The 16,547-nt window shown below is 39.6% G+C and overlaps 1 protein-coding gene across 1 annotated transcript; it reads left to right on the top strand.

Moving 5' to 3' along the window:
* The first annotated feature begins 161 nt into the window (after positions 1-161).
* Positions 162-16,498, top strand: ABCG5 (ATP binding cassette subfamily G member 5). The gene is made up of 13 exons (XM_014252831.2): positions 162-432; positions 1,042-1,163; positions 1,604-1,740; positions 1,959-2,057; positions 3,049-3,181; positions 4,524-4,663; positions 5,937-6,066; positions 8,633-8,846; positions 9,100-9,305; positions 10,113-10,251; positions 13,223-13,408; positions 15,056-15,168; positions 16,302-16,498. Exons 1-13 carry the CDS (start codon positions 311-313, stop codon positions 16,496-16,498), a joined length of 1,938 nt encoding a protein of 645 aa, XP_014108306.1. The 5' UTR covers positions 162-310.
* Positions 16,499-16,547: the final 49 nt, after the last annotated feature.

Raw genomic sequence — 16,547 nt, 5'->3', positions numbered from 1 at the left:
TGACCCCGTGGACAGGGAAATACTCCCCACCTCTAGGACACTAATAGCTCAGGCTAAAGGTACATCAGATAGCGGCTTCAGCTAATCACTGATCAGTTGTTCTCTGGAAAAAGAAAGAACAGGGAGCCAGCCTCTCTGTTTTCTTTGAGGTGGCAAGTGCCGGGGGCAGCGACCTGCTCTGACCCGGGACAGCGGGAGCTGCCCCTGCGTGGTGCCGGGGGAGGCATGGTGGTGGCGGCAGTGGCAGTGCCAGGCACCCGGCCAGCAGCGTGAGGGACGCAGAGAGGCTGCGGAGGACGGGCACCCCAGGATGTCGGGCGGAACGTCTCCCACCCTGGAGAAGAGCGGCAGCATCGGGCACACAGGCGAGGGGAAGGCTGCGGGGGAGCTCCCCGACAGCATCAGCGTCCAGGGTGTCTCCTACACCATCAGGTAGCGCTGGGAGGCGGTGTGGAGGGTCCCTGCAGCGGCGCCGGGAGCTGCGGGAGCGGGGCCGGCCCTGCGCGCTGTGGGCTCGGCCGCAGCCCAGCGCGGCAGGAGCCATGGTGCCAGGCTCCCCTCATGGCGCCGGGCCCTCCGCCTCAGGGCAGGGCCCTCCCGAGCCTCCCCACATCTCCTTCACGCCTCTGAAAAACGTGCTTTACCGGAGACTTCCAAACCTTGTGCCCTTTCCCACTGCTTTTCCTTCTGCTGCCAGAGGGATAACACGAGGCCCTAAGGAAAGGAACAGGTGAATTAATGGCTGGCAAACATCAGCTGATAGAGCCACAGTTCACGTTTGCCCTTTTGGTTATAGTCCAAAAACCTCTTAGCAATGATTCTGAAAAATGTGCTCAGACCTTGTTTTATCTTCCAGATAATGCCAAAGTTACAAGCCTTAGGAGGGGAAAGGGTAAGGGGGAAAATATTTTTATTTTTTCATATTTTAAAATCCTTGTAGCTCCCATCCCACATGCAAGTAGCTATGAACCATTCACTTGTTTTATGCAAAACGTTTGCATATTCTGTCTCTAATTTTTTTATTGATGTTTGTTTTCCAAGAGAACGTGTCGGCCCGTGGTGGAACTTTTCTTTATATTGCAAAAAATGGACCCGGCAAATACTTAAGGATGTTTCATTTCACATAGAAAGTGGCCAGATTATGGGGATTTTAGGAAATTCTGGTAAGTTGTTCCAGTATTTTAAAAGAAATAAGATCACAGTTAATAGTGGCGACTTCCACAATGACACGAATGTGACTGAGGTCTGTGTTTTAAATAATGAAATTGTGGCTGATTTTAACTACTGCATTGTGAAACTGGTGCTTGGTTTTCAGAGTTCAGTCTTCTGTCTGCTAAGTAACAATTATAACTTCAGTAACAGACAAGGTTACTTCAAAACTCAAATGTTTTGCTGCAAAGTTTTTATTATTTAAATGCTAATTTGCATTCTAGTTTTCCCATTTACTTTCCCTTAATTAGCTGCATTTTCAGGGCCTATTGTTTTTAAGTTATTGAGAAAATAATCCAACTTTGTACTTTTCATGTGTCCATCCAAGTCAGGCTGCCACTCTTGGAATCACAAATTTCATCTCAGCACTTGATTGATTTCTTTTGTTTGAAAGGGTCTGGGAAAACAACACTTCTGGATGCAATATCAGGAAGACTGGGACATAAAGACAACTTCTTGGGTGAAGTCTATGTGAATGGACGTCAGCTGAAGAGGGAACAGTTCAGAGATTGTTTCTCTTATGTGCCACAGGTTAAATTCTGCATTTATTTTTTGTCTACTGTGCTTCCTTTTGTGTAAAAAAAGTTGCTAGGGTAATGGAGTGATTCACATTCATGTGAATGTGATTTTACTAGTAAATTTGGGACAAATTAGTTAATAAGCTGTATGAGTGATTAAGCTTGCATGAAGAGGGACAAAATTTTAATTACTACAGGACTGACTTCTTCTTCCTCTGCACTTTTTTTCAGAGTGATACTTTGTTAAGCTTTCTCACCATACAGGAGTCTTTGACCTACACAGCTTTACTAACTGTTAAGAAATGTTCCAACAACTCCATCAAAAAGAAGGTTGGTATTTTACAGTCTTCCACCAGAAAGTCATACAGGATGTTATGTAGTGTTTTCACCAGCAGCACTTTCCATCCATGTCTGTGTTTTATGTTTATGAGGTTTTGTAATCCTCATTCTGCAAATGGGGAGAGATACCTCTGCTGAGGAGTAGGACACAAGCTCTCTGGTGGTCCCACCTCTTAAAGAGGCTTGTGCTGGTGCCCCAGGGCATCACCATTATGCTGGGACAAAACCCTCCCACCCAAAGTTGAAGCAGTTACTACTGCAGGAGATGCTGGTCTTGATATTGAGGTCAATTCCTCTTCCCCAGAGGGGAATCTGTTCTCTGGGGTATTTAGGGCCATGTGCCATGCCACACATGTGTGGTGGCAAATCTCATGGACAGCAGAACTGATTTTGACACCACTCTGTCTCCTGTAGGACATCTCTCACTAACCACAACAGCTCAGAAAAGCACTGATCTACTCCAAGCCCCCTACAAGCTACTTTCTTGATAAAATCTGTGTGTTTCAGATTTATTTAAAGGGATCTTTTTGAATTCTGTTGAAGTAAAATTGGATATTCCTGGCCAGAGGGTCTTGCTTTCTGTCTTCTCTCTTCCCTAGTCTTCAACTCAGTACTTCACACTTTCCCAGAATTGATGTGCCTTCCTGCTCCCTGATTTTGGAAGCCAGAGTAGCATATTATGCTCCATACCTTAACTTTTAGTCCCATCTTTGAACTCTTATCTCTTAATGTCAAGTGAAGTTAAAATTTACTAATTTCAGAATACATTGAAATAATTTAAAAAATAATAATTTAAATAATGAATTAAAAATAATCAAATAGAAGTTAGGCCAGATACCGTCCAGCTAGAATGGATGCAAGCAGGATATTGGTAAAGCTATAACTTAAAATTATGTCTTTTCTTTTTGCTGTTCTTTAACATTGCACACAGGTATCTGAGTTGGACTGTGTCTAGTCTTTTGAAATTGTAATTATTTTTCAGGTAGATGCAGTTATGGCTGAGCTGAGTCTTAGCCAAATTGCTGACAAAATAATTGGAAGCCGGAATGTTGTAGGAATTTCTGGGGGTGAGAGGCGTCGGGTATCGGTTGCAGCGCAGCTTTTACAAGATCCCAGTAAGTACCACTTCATGGATTTTCAAAATAAAACAAGGCTGTGTCACTCTGTGCTCCTACCACAGGCCTTCGTAAACCACTTTAAAATGAAAAACTATTTGTATTCTTTAATTTGGCAGAAGCCAGTCTGGTGATGACAGAAAAGAGTAAGCAGTAACTGGGGTTTGCCATTGATCTGTTGGTTGATCTTGGAAAGCAGATGGTTTAAAAATCTTAGGGACTGAACATAAGTTTAGACTTCGATTTATGTATTTTAAGTCTTTCTGGATTCACTTTTCCCAAACGTTGGTTGTGGCCAATTAATTTATCATTTTTGAGTACATTAGAGCCATACATGTGCAAGCATTGACCCTTGGAGTAGCTGCTCTTGATCTATGTATGTATGTGTGAGTACCATATATGTTCCAGAGCCGAAAAAATTCAGTGAAAGGAAATCAAAGCTGAATAACTATGGAAGGATTATCCATGGGAAAAATTTTGCCTGTTTTGAGAGAGTTTCTTGAAGGTGTCAGAATCTCATGGAGTGAATGTACAGCACATATTTATTGGATACTGGAGTCTTTGTAGCCATATGGATGTGCTACAACTACATATTAGGCAGGAAGGAGCTTAAATAGTACAGCGAGGTACATCCCTACTACTGGTGACTCCTGGGGTGTAGTTGCTGCTCAGGACCTCACTAAACTTTTTAGTAAACACTATAGTGATTCTGTGTATATAAACCTGTAATGAAAACTCTCATCCCCTCGTACCCTGATCAAGATTGGATTGCCCTCTTCTGTTCTGTGTCTCTAAAAATAGTGGACTTAAGTTTTTCCCTTTCATGTGCAATAAAATAAAGAAAAGGTGTTAATACCTGCTTCAATCTATGGAATTGCATCTGCTGTATTTTTAACAATTCTTGATTTGTTCATAACAAATGAACAAACTGTTCTGTGTGTATATATAGATTTGATTCAGAATATATAAATTCTACTTAATTCTAGTTAATTTTGTCACTTATATTTACGATTTTGTACATGCTGAAATTTATCATTATTGTTCTTAGAACAGATGTATGCATCTAAACTGTTTTGGTAATTTTCAGATTTTACATTAATTTAGAAGAAGAAGTATTATGCTCTGAAATATTTTTTATTTTTATTCAGTCATTAAAACTGAACCACTGTAACTAACTAAAACTGAAAGATGACGTCATGACAATATCTGTGCATACCCTGCTTTATGTGTGGAACTTCACCTGTAAAGACCTGTGTTATTAGCTTTAAGGGCAGAAGCTATGCCATTTGCTCCTCATTTACCTGAATTTTAAAGCTATTCTTTGTCATTTGACCTTTGACAGAGGTCATGCTACTTGATGAACCAACGACAGGGCTGGACTGCCTGACTGCAAACCAACTTGTCTCGCTTCTCTCAGAGCTTGCACACAGAGGCAGGATTGTTATTCTTACGATCCATCAGCCTCGCTCAGAGCTTTTCAAGGTAGGTGATGCCTACTCACTACTGGCTTTTCCACCAGACTTTTTAGTACTTAGATTCTTTTCGGGATGGAAGTACAAGATCCAGTATAGCTGCCTCTTTTCTTTTTCTTTGCATAAATAGAGGCTTCTCTTGAACTTTGCAACTCTGGCCTTGTGCCAATCACAGGGCACTTGGGGACACACATTGCCTTGTGAAGATAGTATGGACTCTGACTGTGTGCCTAATGCTTGTGTTGTGAAAACACCCAAAACAAAACCACTGGGAAAAGCTGTGATTAAGGCATGTGGGTGCACCTTGGTCATGTGGTAAGGCAGTCCTACCTTGCTTGGGTTTGTGCTGGGGAGAGTGTTTCTCCCTTCCCATTACTGGGAAAAAGTTTCTCACTTTGCTCTTACCTACCACCTGCCACATGAATGCAAAACTCCTCTTCCCTGGCTGACTGAATGCAATGTAAATTGTTGTGGAGCCAGATGGGAGCAACAGTGCTTTTCTGGACTGAAAGCAGTCCTGGTGTCTTGAGAACATGGATTGATCATAGCTGGTGGGAATCTTGCCCTGGCAAATGTTCACTTGAAGAGTAGTGTTGTTCAAGAGTCCTTAAGCACTTCAGGATAATCTTGCCAACAATTTTTGGGGTTTTACAGACTGAGGCTATTAAGCACCAAAGGAGATCAGTGAGTAAGTGAAGGTGCTTTAGAAGTGAAGTCAGAAAGTCACATCTCTTTTTGTGGATTGCCTCTGTTTGCTGCTGTCACTGACAGTTTTGAGAACTACTAGAGCTTAGATACGTGTCATTTTGCATAACCACCAACGAGAAGAGTGAAAGAAAGGACAGGCTTCTTTTGGGAGAAATATAGTAAGGAAGTTTGAATGTGTCAAAACTATTTTACCCATCAAAGCATTTCTACTCAAGACAGTAGCTATGCTCCAGAATGAATGCACTTCTGATCTGATCGCTGTGGTGACCAGTGACAGGACCTGAGGGAATGGCCTGAAGTGTGACAGGGGAGGCTTAGGTTGGATCTTAGAAAAAGATTTTTCACACAGAGGGTGGTTGGGAACAGACTCTCCAGGGAAGTGGCCACAGCACCAAGTCTGACAGAGTTCAGGAAACTTTTGGACAATGCTCTCAGACACATGGTGTGATTCTTGGGGTATCTTATGCAGGGCCAGAAGTTGGACTCAATGATCCATCAGGATTCCTTCCAAGTCAGCATGTTCTGTGATTCTTAGATACTTACATACTGCTAAAATACTAATTTTTCCCCAACAGTTATTCGATAAAATATCCATCATGAGCTTTGGAGAAATGGTTTTCTGTGGGAACCCTATGGAAATGATCACATTTTTTAGTGACTGTGGCTATTCTTGTCCTGAACAATCAAATCCTTTTGACTTCTATGGTAAGTTTGTCCAAGTTGTTTTGGTAAAACAACTTGTTCCCAATGTTGAAGTTTTTCCAGAGATAGAAATGTGTTTGAATTCTGCTCCAACTTCTAAATTATTTTCATCTCAAAGAGAGGGCTGGCCCCATGTCATTCCTAATGACTCCATAAAATAGCCATATTTGCAGTAAAGGAGTGTAAACAACCAATAAAAAAAGAATTTCTACTTCATGAAACCTGTGGATTCCAGATGGCATTTCCCTGTGGCTGTGCACTGGATGTTGGAAAATTAATTTGATTCCAAAACTGTGGCCTTTACAGACTCAGTGATGCCAAGCAACTGAAAAGAGTTGTGTGGAGAGGAGGATGTAGAATAAATTTGGGATGAGTTGAGGCATCAGTTTCCAGGAATTCTGAGTTTGAAGTTTCTAAAAATTTGGGGAGTTACTAATACCAGGGTGAACTACTGGAACAGAGTGGATGCTTTAGGAGATAATAGTGAGCTGTTGGCATAAGCTGGAGAGTACTGTTTTACCAGTTCAGGATAAAATTCAGGATAAAAAAAAGGGTCATCAGAAGACTTTGGAAATGAGGCTTGGTTTTGCTGCAGGACATCCATGTCCCTGATCCATACAGGCAAAGGTTTGAAGAGAATGTGGATGTATTTGCACTTGTACAGATTGCAGCCATGTATGTAAGTCTGTTTAAATCCAACATGTTAGGTTAATTTCTGGCAATACTAGCTGAGCACTAACAAGGGAATTTGACCAATCCAAAAAGCTGCATTCAGAGTAGGCAATGTTTTCCTATTGTCTACATGGCATTCTAAACTCAGTGAGAAGAGAGGATGGTTGTTGACATGAAGCTGGAATGGGATAAAGCTGAAAATACTGGTATGACAGTGAGGATAATTTTGCCTTCATGAATTTGAATAGTCTTGAAAAGCATAGATGATTTGAGATTTAGATCCACTTGTAAAAAAGCTTGGTAAAGAGAGTACTGCATTCTTCAAATGTCAACCTTTGAATGTGACAAGAAAGGGAAAAAAATACAGATTAAAGCAAAGAATCATCAGAATATTTAGTCTTTCGAAAATTGGTGGTTTATATTTTTTTTGTGTGATTTGATGTGAATGAAGGGACAGATTCTGATATCATTTACACCAGCAGCAGAGGGAAATAGATGCTATGTATTGAGTGTGGATTATATTGTTGAACTGTCACATATTTATAAAAAGTACTGATGCATGGTAGGCATTAGGTAGTTGGTCTAGTTAGTAGTCAGTGTTACAATTCTTTTAAAGCACACCCAGTTGCCATTCATTTCCTGTGTGACTTCCAGCGAGTCACACTGGCCAAGTTTTTAAGTGTTTCTGCATTTTGGATGTTCACGTTTGTAAAAGCAAAGGCTTTGTTTCAGATATGTTTACCATTAAAGACAATTCTGCTGAATTCCAGCTTTTAGAACACCAGGGAACTATTTATAAGCCCAATTCAGGTTTTGAGGACAAATTTAGAATCTTGGACAAATCTTTCTTTTGTTGAATCTGTATTTTGAAGTTGAACAGAACATTGCAAAACTGAAATCTAAGGATGAGAGAAACTTTAGGAATAAATAACTGATGAAGACACTTTACCAGATGTAGAAGAGTAGTAATATAAAATTGGGTAATAACAAATATTGCTGAGAACAACAAACTAGTTTTCAAAACCTAGGCTAACTCATTGCTGCTACGGAAAAAAGAAATTTCTAAGGCATTTTAGCACTATTACTGAATCTGTATGACTTGTCAAAATGGAACACACAAATTTCCCATCTGCAGGAAAAGAGTTACTGTTGCCAGGAGTATGTTTAGGTGGACTTATTAGAAAGAAACATTAACTCTGTGAAGTAGTTACCTTTCCTGAGTTTCAGAGTAGTTGGTAGTACTTCCTTCAGCTTGGGCTGAGCCTGCTAAGGGGAATTTGGCCAGCTGAACATCCTCCAACTTCACGTTAAGAGAAGTATGTCTGCAAAGGAGGTAGGTGAAACCCAGTGCAACAATGCATTAACAGCTCAAGTAGAGAAGAACAGTGTCTCTACAGTGTGAGTTCACACTAATCAAAAAATAAAGTTGCATAGTTATGGAGGAGCGAGCAGAGGACAAGGGGGATCCACGGAGCCATGTCTGAGCATTTGCCTGAAAACCCGAGAAATACATGACCAGATAAGTCATCTCTTCATAAATGTTCATCTTCCGGTGCTTTGTCTTACTCTCTACAGCTCTGTGTTGTGCAAGGAGAATGCTAAAGGTCTGACCAGTACAGTGCTCAGGTTTTGCATTTCTAGATCAAGGACCTGAACTGCAGGGTCCTACAGAGGTCACAAAACACAGATTTTGTGTGAGTGAAAAAACTGTGGCTGCACAGTTGATTCATTTGTGCTGCATCTAACAGAAGGGAGAAGGAAGCCTTGAATACTTTCAACTGACCCTTCCATCTTTGCACATTTTAGAATGGAGACAAGAAGAAGTTAGTTGCAAGGGGAAAAAAGATGTGAAGGGAAAGTGATGTGTATATAGAGTAAAAACTTTGTCATTTTACAGTGGATCTGACATCTGTGGACACCCGAAGCAAGGAACACGAACTCGAAACCTATAGTAGGGTTCAGGAACTTGTATCAGCCTATAGAAACTCGGAAATCTTTAGCAAAGTACTGGCATCCGTTGAAAAAACAAAGTTTATGAAGGAGCTGCCACCAGTACCATTCAAAAACAAAGACTCACCCAGTGGCTTTTACCAAATATTGATTCTTTTACGGTAAGACTTTTTTCCCCGCCCATTTTTAAAGAAATGTTTTTTCTTCTCCACTAATCTTTCAGGTTTCTCCTCCATGTGTAGATGCACTTCCTTGGTTATTTGATCTCCCACCATACTTGTCCTTTGTGTTTTTTAATATATTAGCTCTTTGTGGACACTGTGTGTCTAAGACTTGTTCAGAGCTTAATACCCTACCCACATGTGTTCAGTTGTAGCTAACAAGCCTTTTGTTGTTGTTTTGTTTCATTATCAGGAGAACAACAAGAAACCTCTCCAGAGATAAGATAGGCATCATCATGCGTCTCCTCCAGAATCTGTTGTTTGGCTTGTTTATAGCCTTTTTCCTTCTTAGACTAAGGAATGACCTGGCCCAGGGAGCTGTGCAGGACCGTGTGGGGCTTGTCTACCAGTGTGTGAGTGCCCCCCCCTACACAGGGATGCTCAATGCTGTGGCCCTGTGTGAGTTTCTGTCCTGTCTTATGTGCAGCAATGGGTGTTGCTGCCACTGTCTTAAATAAGAAAAAGTATTTCTTGAAGATAGTAATTTAAAGGATCTTCACTGTTCTAGGTAATGTCAGTTGATACAGAAGCACAAAATTCAATGGAATTTAAGGGAACATGCCCTGATCCCTGCCTTTCTTTTTTACAGACCTGTCTATGAAGGCTTTATAAACTGTGTGAAAGATTTGCCTGTGTGTAGCATTTTATAGGCAAGACATAGTCAAGGTCTAGTTAATATCTAAGTGAGCTCAAAACCGGACATGTGGAAAGGGTGGAAATACAAAATAGTTTTGACAGCAGTTCATTGGATTTATGAGTATTATGTGATGATTACATTTTTTTAAAGGTCTTTTCTCTTACAAGTGCCATACTGAAAGCAACAGTAGTTTCTATTTACAGCCCTAAAAACTGTTTTGGTCATGTAGGAAACATACACTCCTGTCATCAGCTTGAAATCAGAGCACCTTAATAAATTAGCCAGTGACAAAGTTTATCTCGTGTCTTTGATTTGTATATGCAAAAAGAGAAGGCTGTTCTGCATGCTGATAAGTTAGGCCTCTTTCATTAAGATGTTACCAATGTTTGCATTTTGCAAGGAGCATGCTTTGCATTTATAGTGGGGAAAAAAGTGATCAGAGTGGTTTAGGCAAAATGTTTGTAATACATTCTCAACGTTGTCTTTGTGCTTCAGATCATTTCTGCTAAAAACAAGTCTTGCTCTCTCTTTAATGGTAATTTACTTTATTTCTTATATATTTGATTCAGTCCCACCTCTACGTGCTATCAGTGACCAAGAAAGCAAAGATGGCTTATATAAGAAATGGCAAATGCTTGTCGCTTATATAGTCCATTTCCTGCCCTTCAGTGTCATCAGCGTGGCCATTTTCAGCACCTTCATATACTGGTAAGCATTTGGACCATCTGTTGGAATGTCATTTTATTTTTCTTACCAGTGTCAGTTAACATGTCAGCAAAAAGCCTCCTGGCATGGCTTCCTGCTGTTGTCTCTCAAAATGATTACACAGAAAGCATAAGGAAAGATGACACAAATTTAGACCTTCTCTTTCAGGCAGAGCTGAAAACACTTCCCCAGTAAGTAAATTACCAGTTCTCTAGTTGACTTGGAAAGTTTTAATGGACCTGGGACAGTTATCATACTTGTGTCATATTGGAAGCAGGAAGTTTATTCCATTTTACATTGCATTTAGGAAGACAGGAAATTGTAAAAAACAAACAAAAACAAACAGAAGAAACCCCCCCAAAAAACCCAACCAAAGTGAGGAAGTCACCTGTAGGTATGTGACAGTAACAATAATTTCCTGGGACACTGGGGTTTAGCTACTGCATATGGAAGTGATGAAGTCTAGATCCCTTTCTTACACCCTCCACAGCACAAAATTTCTGTCCATCAGTCTTTTTTATTTTCTATATTGAGAGGTGTCTAAACACCAAAGTCAATTTTAGTTTTGCTGGGACAGTTGCAATCTGTAGTAAAATGTGTACAAGTGATGAGGAGGCTTGGATTGTGTCATGGATGCATGTTCTCTGATGAGCTGCTCAAAAATGGTAAGTGGATACAGCCTCATAGAAGACCTAAAGTGCAGAAGCCATTCTGCTGTAGCTGTGCATGTTAGTGCTCTTACTTTCCAGTAAGATGGATGGAAAATATATAAAGTAGAACTATACAAAAATTGCTTGGACTTCTGAATTAGAATTTCTGCACAGGGAATTTTTTAGTAGCATTTTTCCCCCATCTGGAAAAACAGGGAAAAAAAAAGACTGTTCTTTTCTTCCTTCTAGTCTAAAGTAGGCAATGGGGGCAGTGCTCAGCATTTACTTAATTCTTTCCATTTGAGATCTCAGTGAAAAGGTAAGATCCCTGAGAGGAAGATTTATGCTCTTCCCAGGTGTGAGGAGTTGCATGCATGGGCAGGTCTTTTGTAGTTTGGTGTTGATATGAAAAGTAGCCACCTTTGTCCCCTTAGCTACCTAAGCTTTTATTTCTGCAAGCTGTCGGTGCTACCTGCTTCAGTACTTCCTGCTCCCTGAGGAGCCTTTTTTTCACAGACAGACAGAAATTACTCTTGCTCCCACTATGTGCTGTGCTGACCTTCTATTTGTGACTGGTGCTGTGAAAACAGCCATTTGGAAAGCAGGCTCAATGACACTCCCAACTCTTTAACAAACAGGGAATCCACATGGGCTGAGACAGTGCCAGTGCTTTAGTTGGCTCAAACACAGTCGATGTTAAATAGTGAGGCTCCAGTTAATGGGTAATATTTACAGATATCTTTCCAGTACTTCGGTTGTTTGGAAGCCATTGGGGATGTGTCAAAGTGACTTCACAATGCTCTTAGACCTCTCAGGGCAAGCAGTTTCTGAATGAAATGTTGGCGGTTGTTATGCAGGACTGAACTTTCCTGGATGGGCTAACCTTTTGAGAGACTTTGGCAACCTCTGGCATGTGTTCTTACAAGCCATTTGTCTTTGAGTTTGTGTTTGTGGGGTCAGACAGTTGTGTCAGGCAGACCCAAACTCTGGCCTGATCAGACACAAGGTAGGTCTGGCCAAGATCAAAGAGAGCTTCCTTTCCAATCAAGTAAATGTTCTGTTTATGCAGATTTTCCTACCTGGAGATACCTCTTGGAAATCTTCTGACAGTTCACATCATGTTGTTATTCTATTGCTGTAGTAGTCTCTCTTTGGGCTGTTCTGTTTTTTTTTTTCTTTTCTTTTAGGCTTTCTTCTATTCATACCCCAGATTTACTAGCCTGTGTCTCCATATCTCTGTGTAAATTATTCGAGTGGCTCAGAGGTGATAGTTTTCTGCTAGGACTTTGGAAAGCTGTTTCTTCTGCACCAACCTGTACTTAAAAGTTGCTAAATACCTGCTAGCTCGTTGAGTGTTTAATACTGGAAGAGTCAATGTTCATCCATCTATTTATAAATTATTCTGGTGTTACAAAAAATGCTCCAGGAAAGCCTGTGAGAAAATTGGTACTTCTAAGACCATATTCGAACATGGTGGATTTAAAAAAAACATAGGGCCTTGCACTGAGCAACAAAAAAAAAGAAAATTAAATGTCAAATTGCTTCTTGTTAGCTAAGCAAAGCATGCAGTGTGCACCTAGTGCGAGGCAATTTTGGTATGAGGTATTTTTGAAAAAGAGTAATGTGTCACAATGTAATAAAAGGTTTTGTCATCTGTCACATAAACTATAAGGCTGAATTAAATTTGTCAAGCAATTGCTGGGTTTTCTTTAACTTTTTAATCTTGAGTACAGATGGAGAGGACTCTTTTCCTTGGGTTAGCTAAGGGAAAACAGAGAACAGCATGATGCATTAAAGAATGCAGGAGTATGGGGGAAATTGGATTGATATGAATTACACGGGTGGTGAATTCAATTAGTTTTTCATTTAATTGAGTATATCCATAGTTATGTGTGCTTGCACATTATCAGATGTCCCAAGTCCCATCTGTTAATTACCTGCATAAAGATGTTCTTTAAATATGGGACTTACATGAATGACTCCCACTGCAAAGACTCTACAAGAAGTAGCAGGTTAGTTTAAGGAATTGAAAAGCCATGGTGATTGTCTTGACACAACCTGGGTTTCTACAAGAATTACATCTTTGTATATCCCTCTTCAATCTAAGTGGAGGAAACCTCATGTATCTGCACTTAAATCATGATAGTAAGTGGATGTCCTTTGTGTTAAGATTCCAAACAGTATACTAAGGATTAAGGCATAAACTCTTCACTTAATGAGTTACAACTGAAAAAAACCCAAATAGAAACAAAGGTAAAAGCTACTTTCCAAGTTTACTAGCCAAACACTGTTTTTTAACTGTTCTGTTGCTTATCTTTGTACAGGACTACAGGATTGTATCCTGATGCTTCCAGATTTGGAATTTTCTTTGCTGTTGTCCTGGCATCTCACATGATTGGTGAACTACTAACGCTTGTTATACTTGGCATGGTTCAAGACCCAAATATAGTCCAAAGTGGCGTGGTGCTACTTAATTCAGCTGGTGTGATAGTGGGAACGGGACTAGTAAGGTAGGAAAAAATCTTACTTTATTACACTGTTGAAATGATACAATTGTGGAAATGTTTCTAGAACAGTTGGTATTGCAGAAATCCAGTAATGCACAGGTAGCAAGGGAAAGCAATGGAAAGCAGCTGTGCTCCTTCAGAGACAGAACTACCTAATCTTGTTGGGCCTTGTACTAAACACAAAAACAGACACTTAATACCTCTAGGTATCAACAAAGATATTGAAGATTTTCCCCAGTTTTTGCAAATACATTGAAGATAAAACAGAGCAATTAATATCTATCAGCTCATCCAAATTCTTTTACTGATGCTGACATGATAATGTGAAATGCTGTCCTCATTAAAGGAGCCTACCAAAAATCCCTGTTCCTACAGCTTTTAGTAACTGCTGGAACTTACCAGACATTAAACATTGGTAATGCTGGTTTAAAAAAGCAGTTGCTATCAACTGTCTTACTAGTATTATTATCCAGTTTAGCCAGTAAACTTTTCAGTCACACTTTTTACCTGTACAGACTGAAATCTATAAAAAATTATTAAATAGTATAGTATATATGCTGGAAGATTGTGATCCACTTGCTCCATTACTGTGCAGATAAATGGTTTTGCATTTTAATTGTGTGAAGTTTGAACAGTTTTCCCCTTGTATTGTCAATACTGAAGTTACTGGGTTTTTTGAGGAACATACCAGAATAAACATGTAATTGTTAAAAGCAGTTTTCCTAAGATGTTGAGCAAGTAGGATATGCTTACCTGAGAGAGACCCTCCCAATGAAAATGAAGTATGCCTAACAACAGATGGTGTTGTCCTTAAGAAAACCATCTGAATCTTCACAAAGTTGATTATGCTTTGTCTCTTTAAAGTAGATCTCAGTTCATACTTATGATATAAAGCTAGGTTAATGTCTAATTATTTGGTTCCTGCCTAATTTCAGAAAAATGTGTCTTTGTAGTGACATTTATTCCTGCTATCATAGTCTAATGCCTTAATGATAACTTAAAAGCATTAAAGTGGTTTCTGACCTTATTTTACGGCACAGACATTGCTCATTAATATTATTAATATTTTTGATTAATCTTCATAAGCAATGATGGACATTAAAAATAGCATTGAGACTTAGGTTGCTGGGGGTTTTTTCCTGTTAATTTTTTTTTGTTGTTGAATTATAAGTACTGAAGTATTTTAGATGCTGAAATTTCCTGAAATTGTTGAATGTTTCTTCTCATTATTTTTGCTTCATTTTTGCTTTATTATTGTGTCAATTAATTGCTATTCAATCTTACTTGGTTTTGAAGATGGAGGGAGGGGTGGTTTCTTACTTTGAAAACAACACATTTTAGCAAGTAAGGTTTATATTGGGTCTTGTCATTTTCAGTTTATCACTGCCATGTGAACCGCAAACAACCATAGAATTCTTTGTGACTGTCCATAAACAAGTCAGGGCTGAATGTTGTGACACTGTACCAAAGGCAGGGACAGCCTTCATGGTTGTCTCATCACTTAGCCCTAAAATTGGACTTTATGTTTGAAAACCCTACAGGTAGAGGCAAGAACTGTTTCTCTAACAGGTTACAAACAACGAGAATTTGTTTTAATTTGGGAGCTCTTAGTATGTAGCAAAAGCCAGCTTAACTTCTCTGTTTTTTAAGGACCATTGAGGAAATGCCAACACCTTTCAAACTACTCAGTTTTCTTACATTTCAAAAATACAGCAGTGAAGTCCTTGTAGTCAATGAATTTTATGGCTTAAACTTCACATGTGGTGAGTGTTCAGAAAAAGTCCACTGTAAATAATTTTAATGAGATGTTGATGCTGGTTTTCCTTCTGTGTACATGTATGCTGATAAAATAAAGGTAACTTCTGAGTTGCTAAAAAGAACTTGCTAATTAGTAAAGACTATAATGCCACATCAGCAAGCTTGAGCAGAATTTGATTCTTTTGTTCCAACCATTTCTCATTCTTCCAGTTCTTCATCTTTCTCTTTTTCACCTGTTCTGTTATCCCCTCTTTGGAGGAATTTTGGAAGCTAAGTTTATTACAGGCTGGAAATTTTTTTGAGCAATGCTACACAAATAGAGCATCAAGAGAATTGCACAATCTAAGATCAAACATCAGTGGAAGGAATATTGAGAGGTAACAAACAGCTGACCAGGTATCTCTTCTAATACTAGAGAGGCTTCAGTTCAAATGTGTTTTCATGGTATTTATCAAGCAGCTTGGGTCTCTCAGGCTGTGCTTTGGTGGCTGTGAACAAGGTAACTTGCAAAACAAGAGAATCAATCAGGGTGGAAGGGTTAGTAGCTAATACACACTAATGGGGTAAAAATTACAGCTTTGGACCTACCCTAAGATATTTGGGGTGTTGTAGCCAGGTGTCTGTGTTCCTCTCCAAGGCTACATATTTTTTATCTAATAATCTCTCCTGCACCGCTTTATTACAAGATCAACGACTGTTAGAAAACGAATCCATGACACTATTAGTACCGATGAACACCTCATCTTTAATGTGTCCTTCAGACAGTCACCATTTCTTGCATTTTGGAACCCTCAACACATACAAACACTGCAAGTCTAACTACTTGGGGCAATTTGCTTCTTGATGCTAGTCCAGATATGTGTCTAAAAAGCCATAAATCTTTGTTTGGCATGAATGAAAGAGAGACCTCTTAGTGACCCTTTGTTCTTCCCTTCAAAAAAATGCCATGGATTAACCACAGAAACATAGGGCTTGTCTGGTTTTATTCCACTGTGGTGAGAAATACTCCTGTGGGTATGGTTCTTCATGGAAGTGATATAAGGAAGAGGTGTATTCAAGACATGAGCTAGAGACTGGAGTCTTGAGTTTTAATTTTACTGATTTACCTACTAAAGAAATTGTTTGTTTCTTTTGACAGATGGAGCCAACAGTTCCACTGCAAATAACGCCGCGTGTGTTTTCTCCCAAGGCATCCGGTTCATTGAAAAAAACTACCCTGGGGCATTGTCCCGGTTCACAGTGGATTTCCTCATACTCTATGCTTTTATACCAGTACTTGTCATTATTGCAATTCTAAGCTTCAAATTAAGGGAGAGAATTATTGACAGACAATGAAAAAGTAGCAATTCCAACAGTCTCAAATACTAGTATCTTTATTATGGTC

Source organism: Pseudopodoces humilis, chromosome 3, assembly GCF_049639895.1.
Source record: "Pseudopodoces humilis isolate 2021_Gansu_Grassland_sample_001 chromosome 3, ASM4963989v1, whole genome shotgun sequence".
Lineage (NCBI taxonomy): Eukaryota > Metazoa > Chordata > Aves > Passeriformes > Paridae > Pseudopodoces > Pseudopodoces humilis.
The sequence above is the reverse complement of the archived record's forward strand: the minus strand, read 5'-3'. Positions and strand labels throughout refer to the sequence as shown.

Excerpts from the sequence above, each read along its gene's own strand:
- ABCG5 (XM_014252831.2), top strand. The coding sequence starts at position 311 with ATGTCGGGCGGAACGTCTCCCACCCTGGAGAAGAGCGGCAGCATCGGG. Across the intron at positions 3,182-4,523 it reads GCAGCTTTTACAAGATCCCA|AGGTCATGCTACTTGATGAA; the intron begins GTAAGTACCACT and ends GACCTTTGACAG. Across the intron at positions 6,067-8,632 it reads AAATCCTTTTGACTTCTATG|TGGATCTGACATCTGTGGAC; the intron begins GTAAGTTTGTCC and ends GTCATTTTACAG.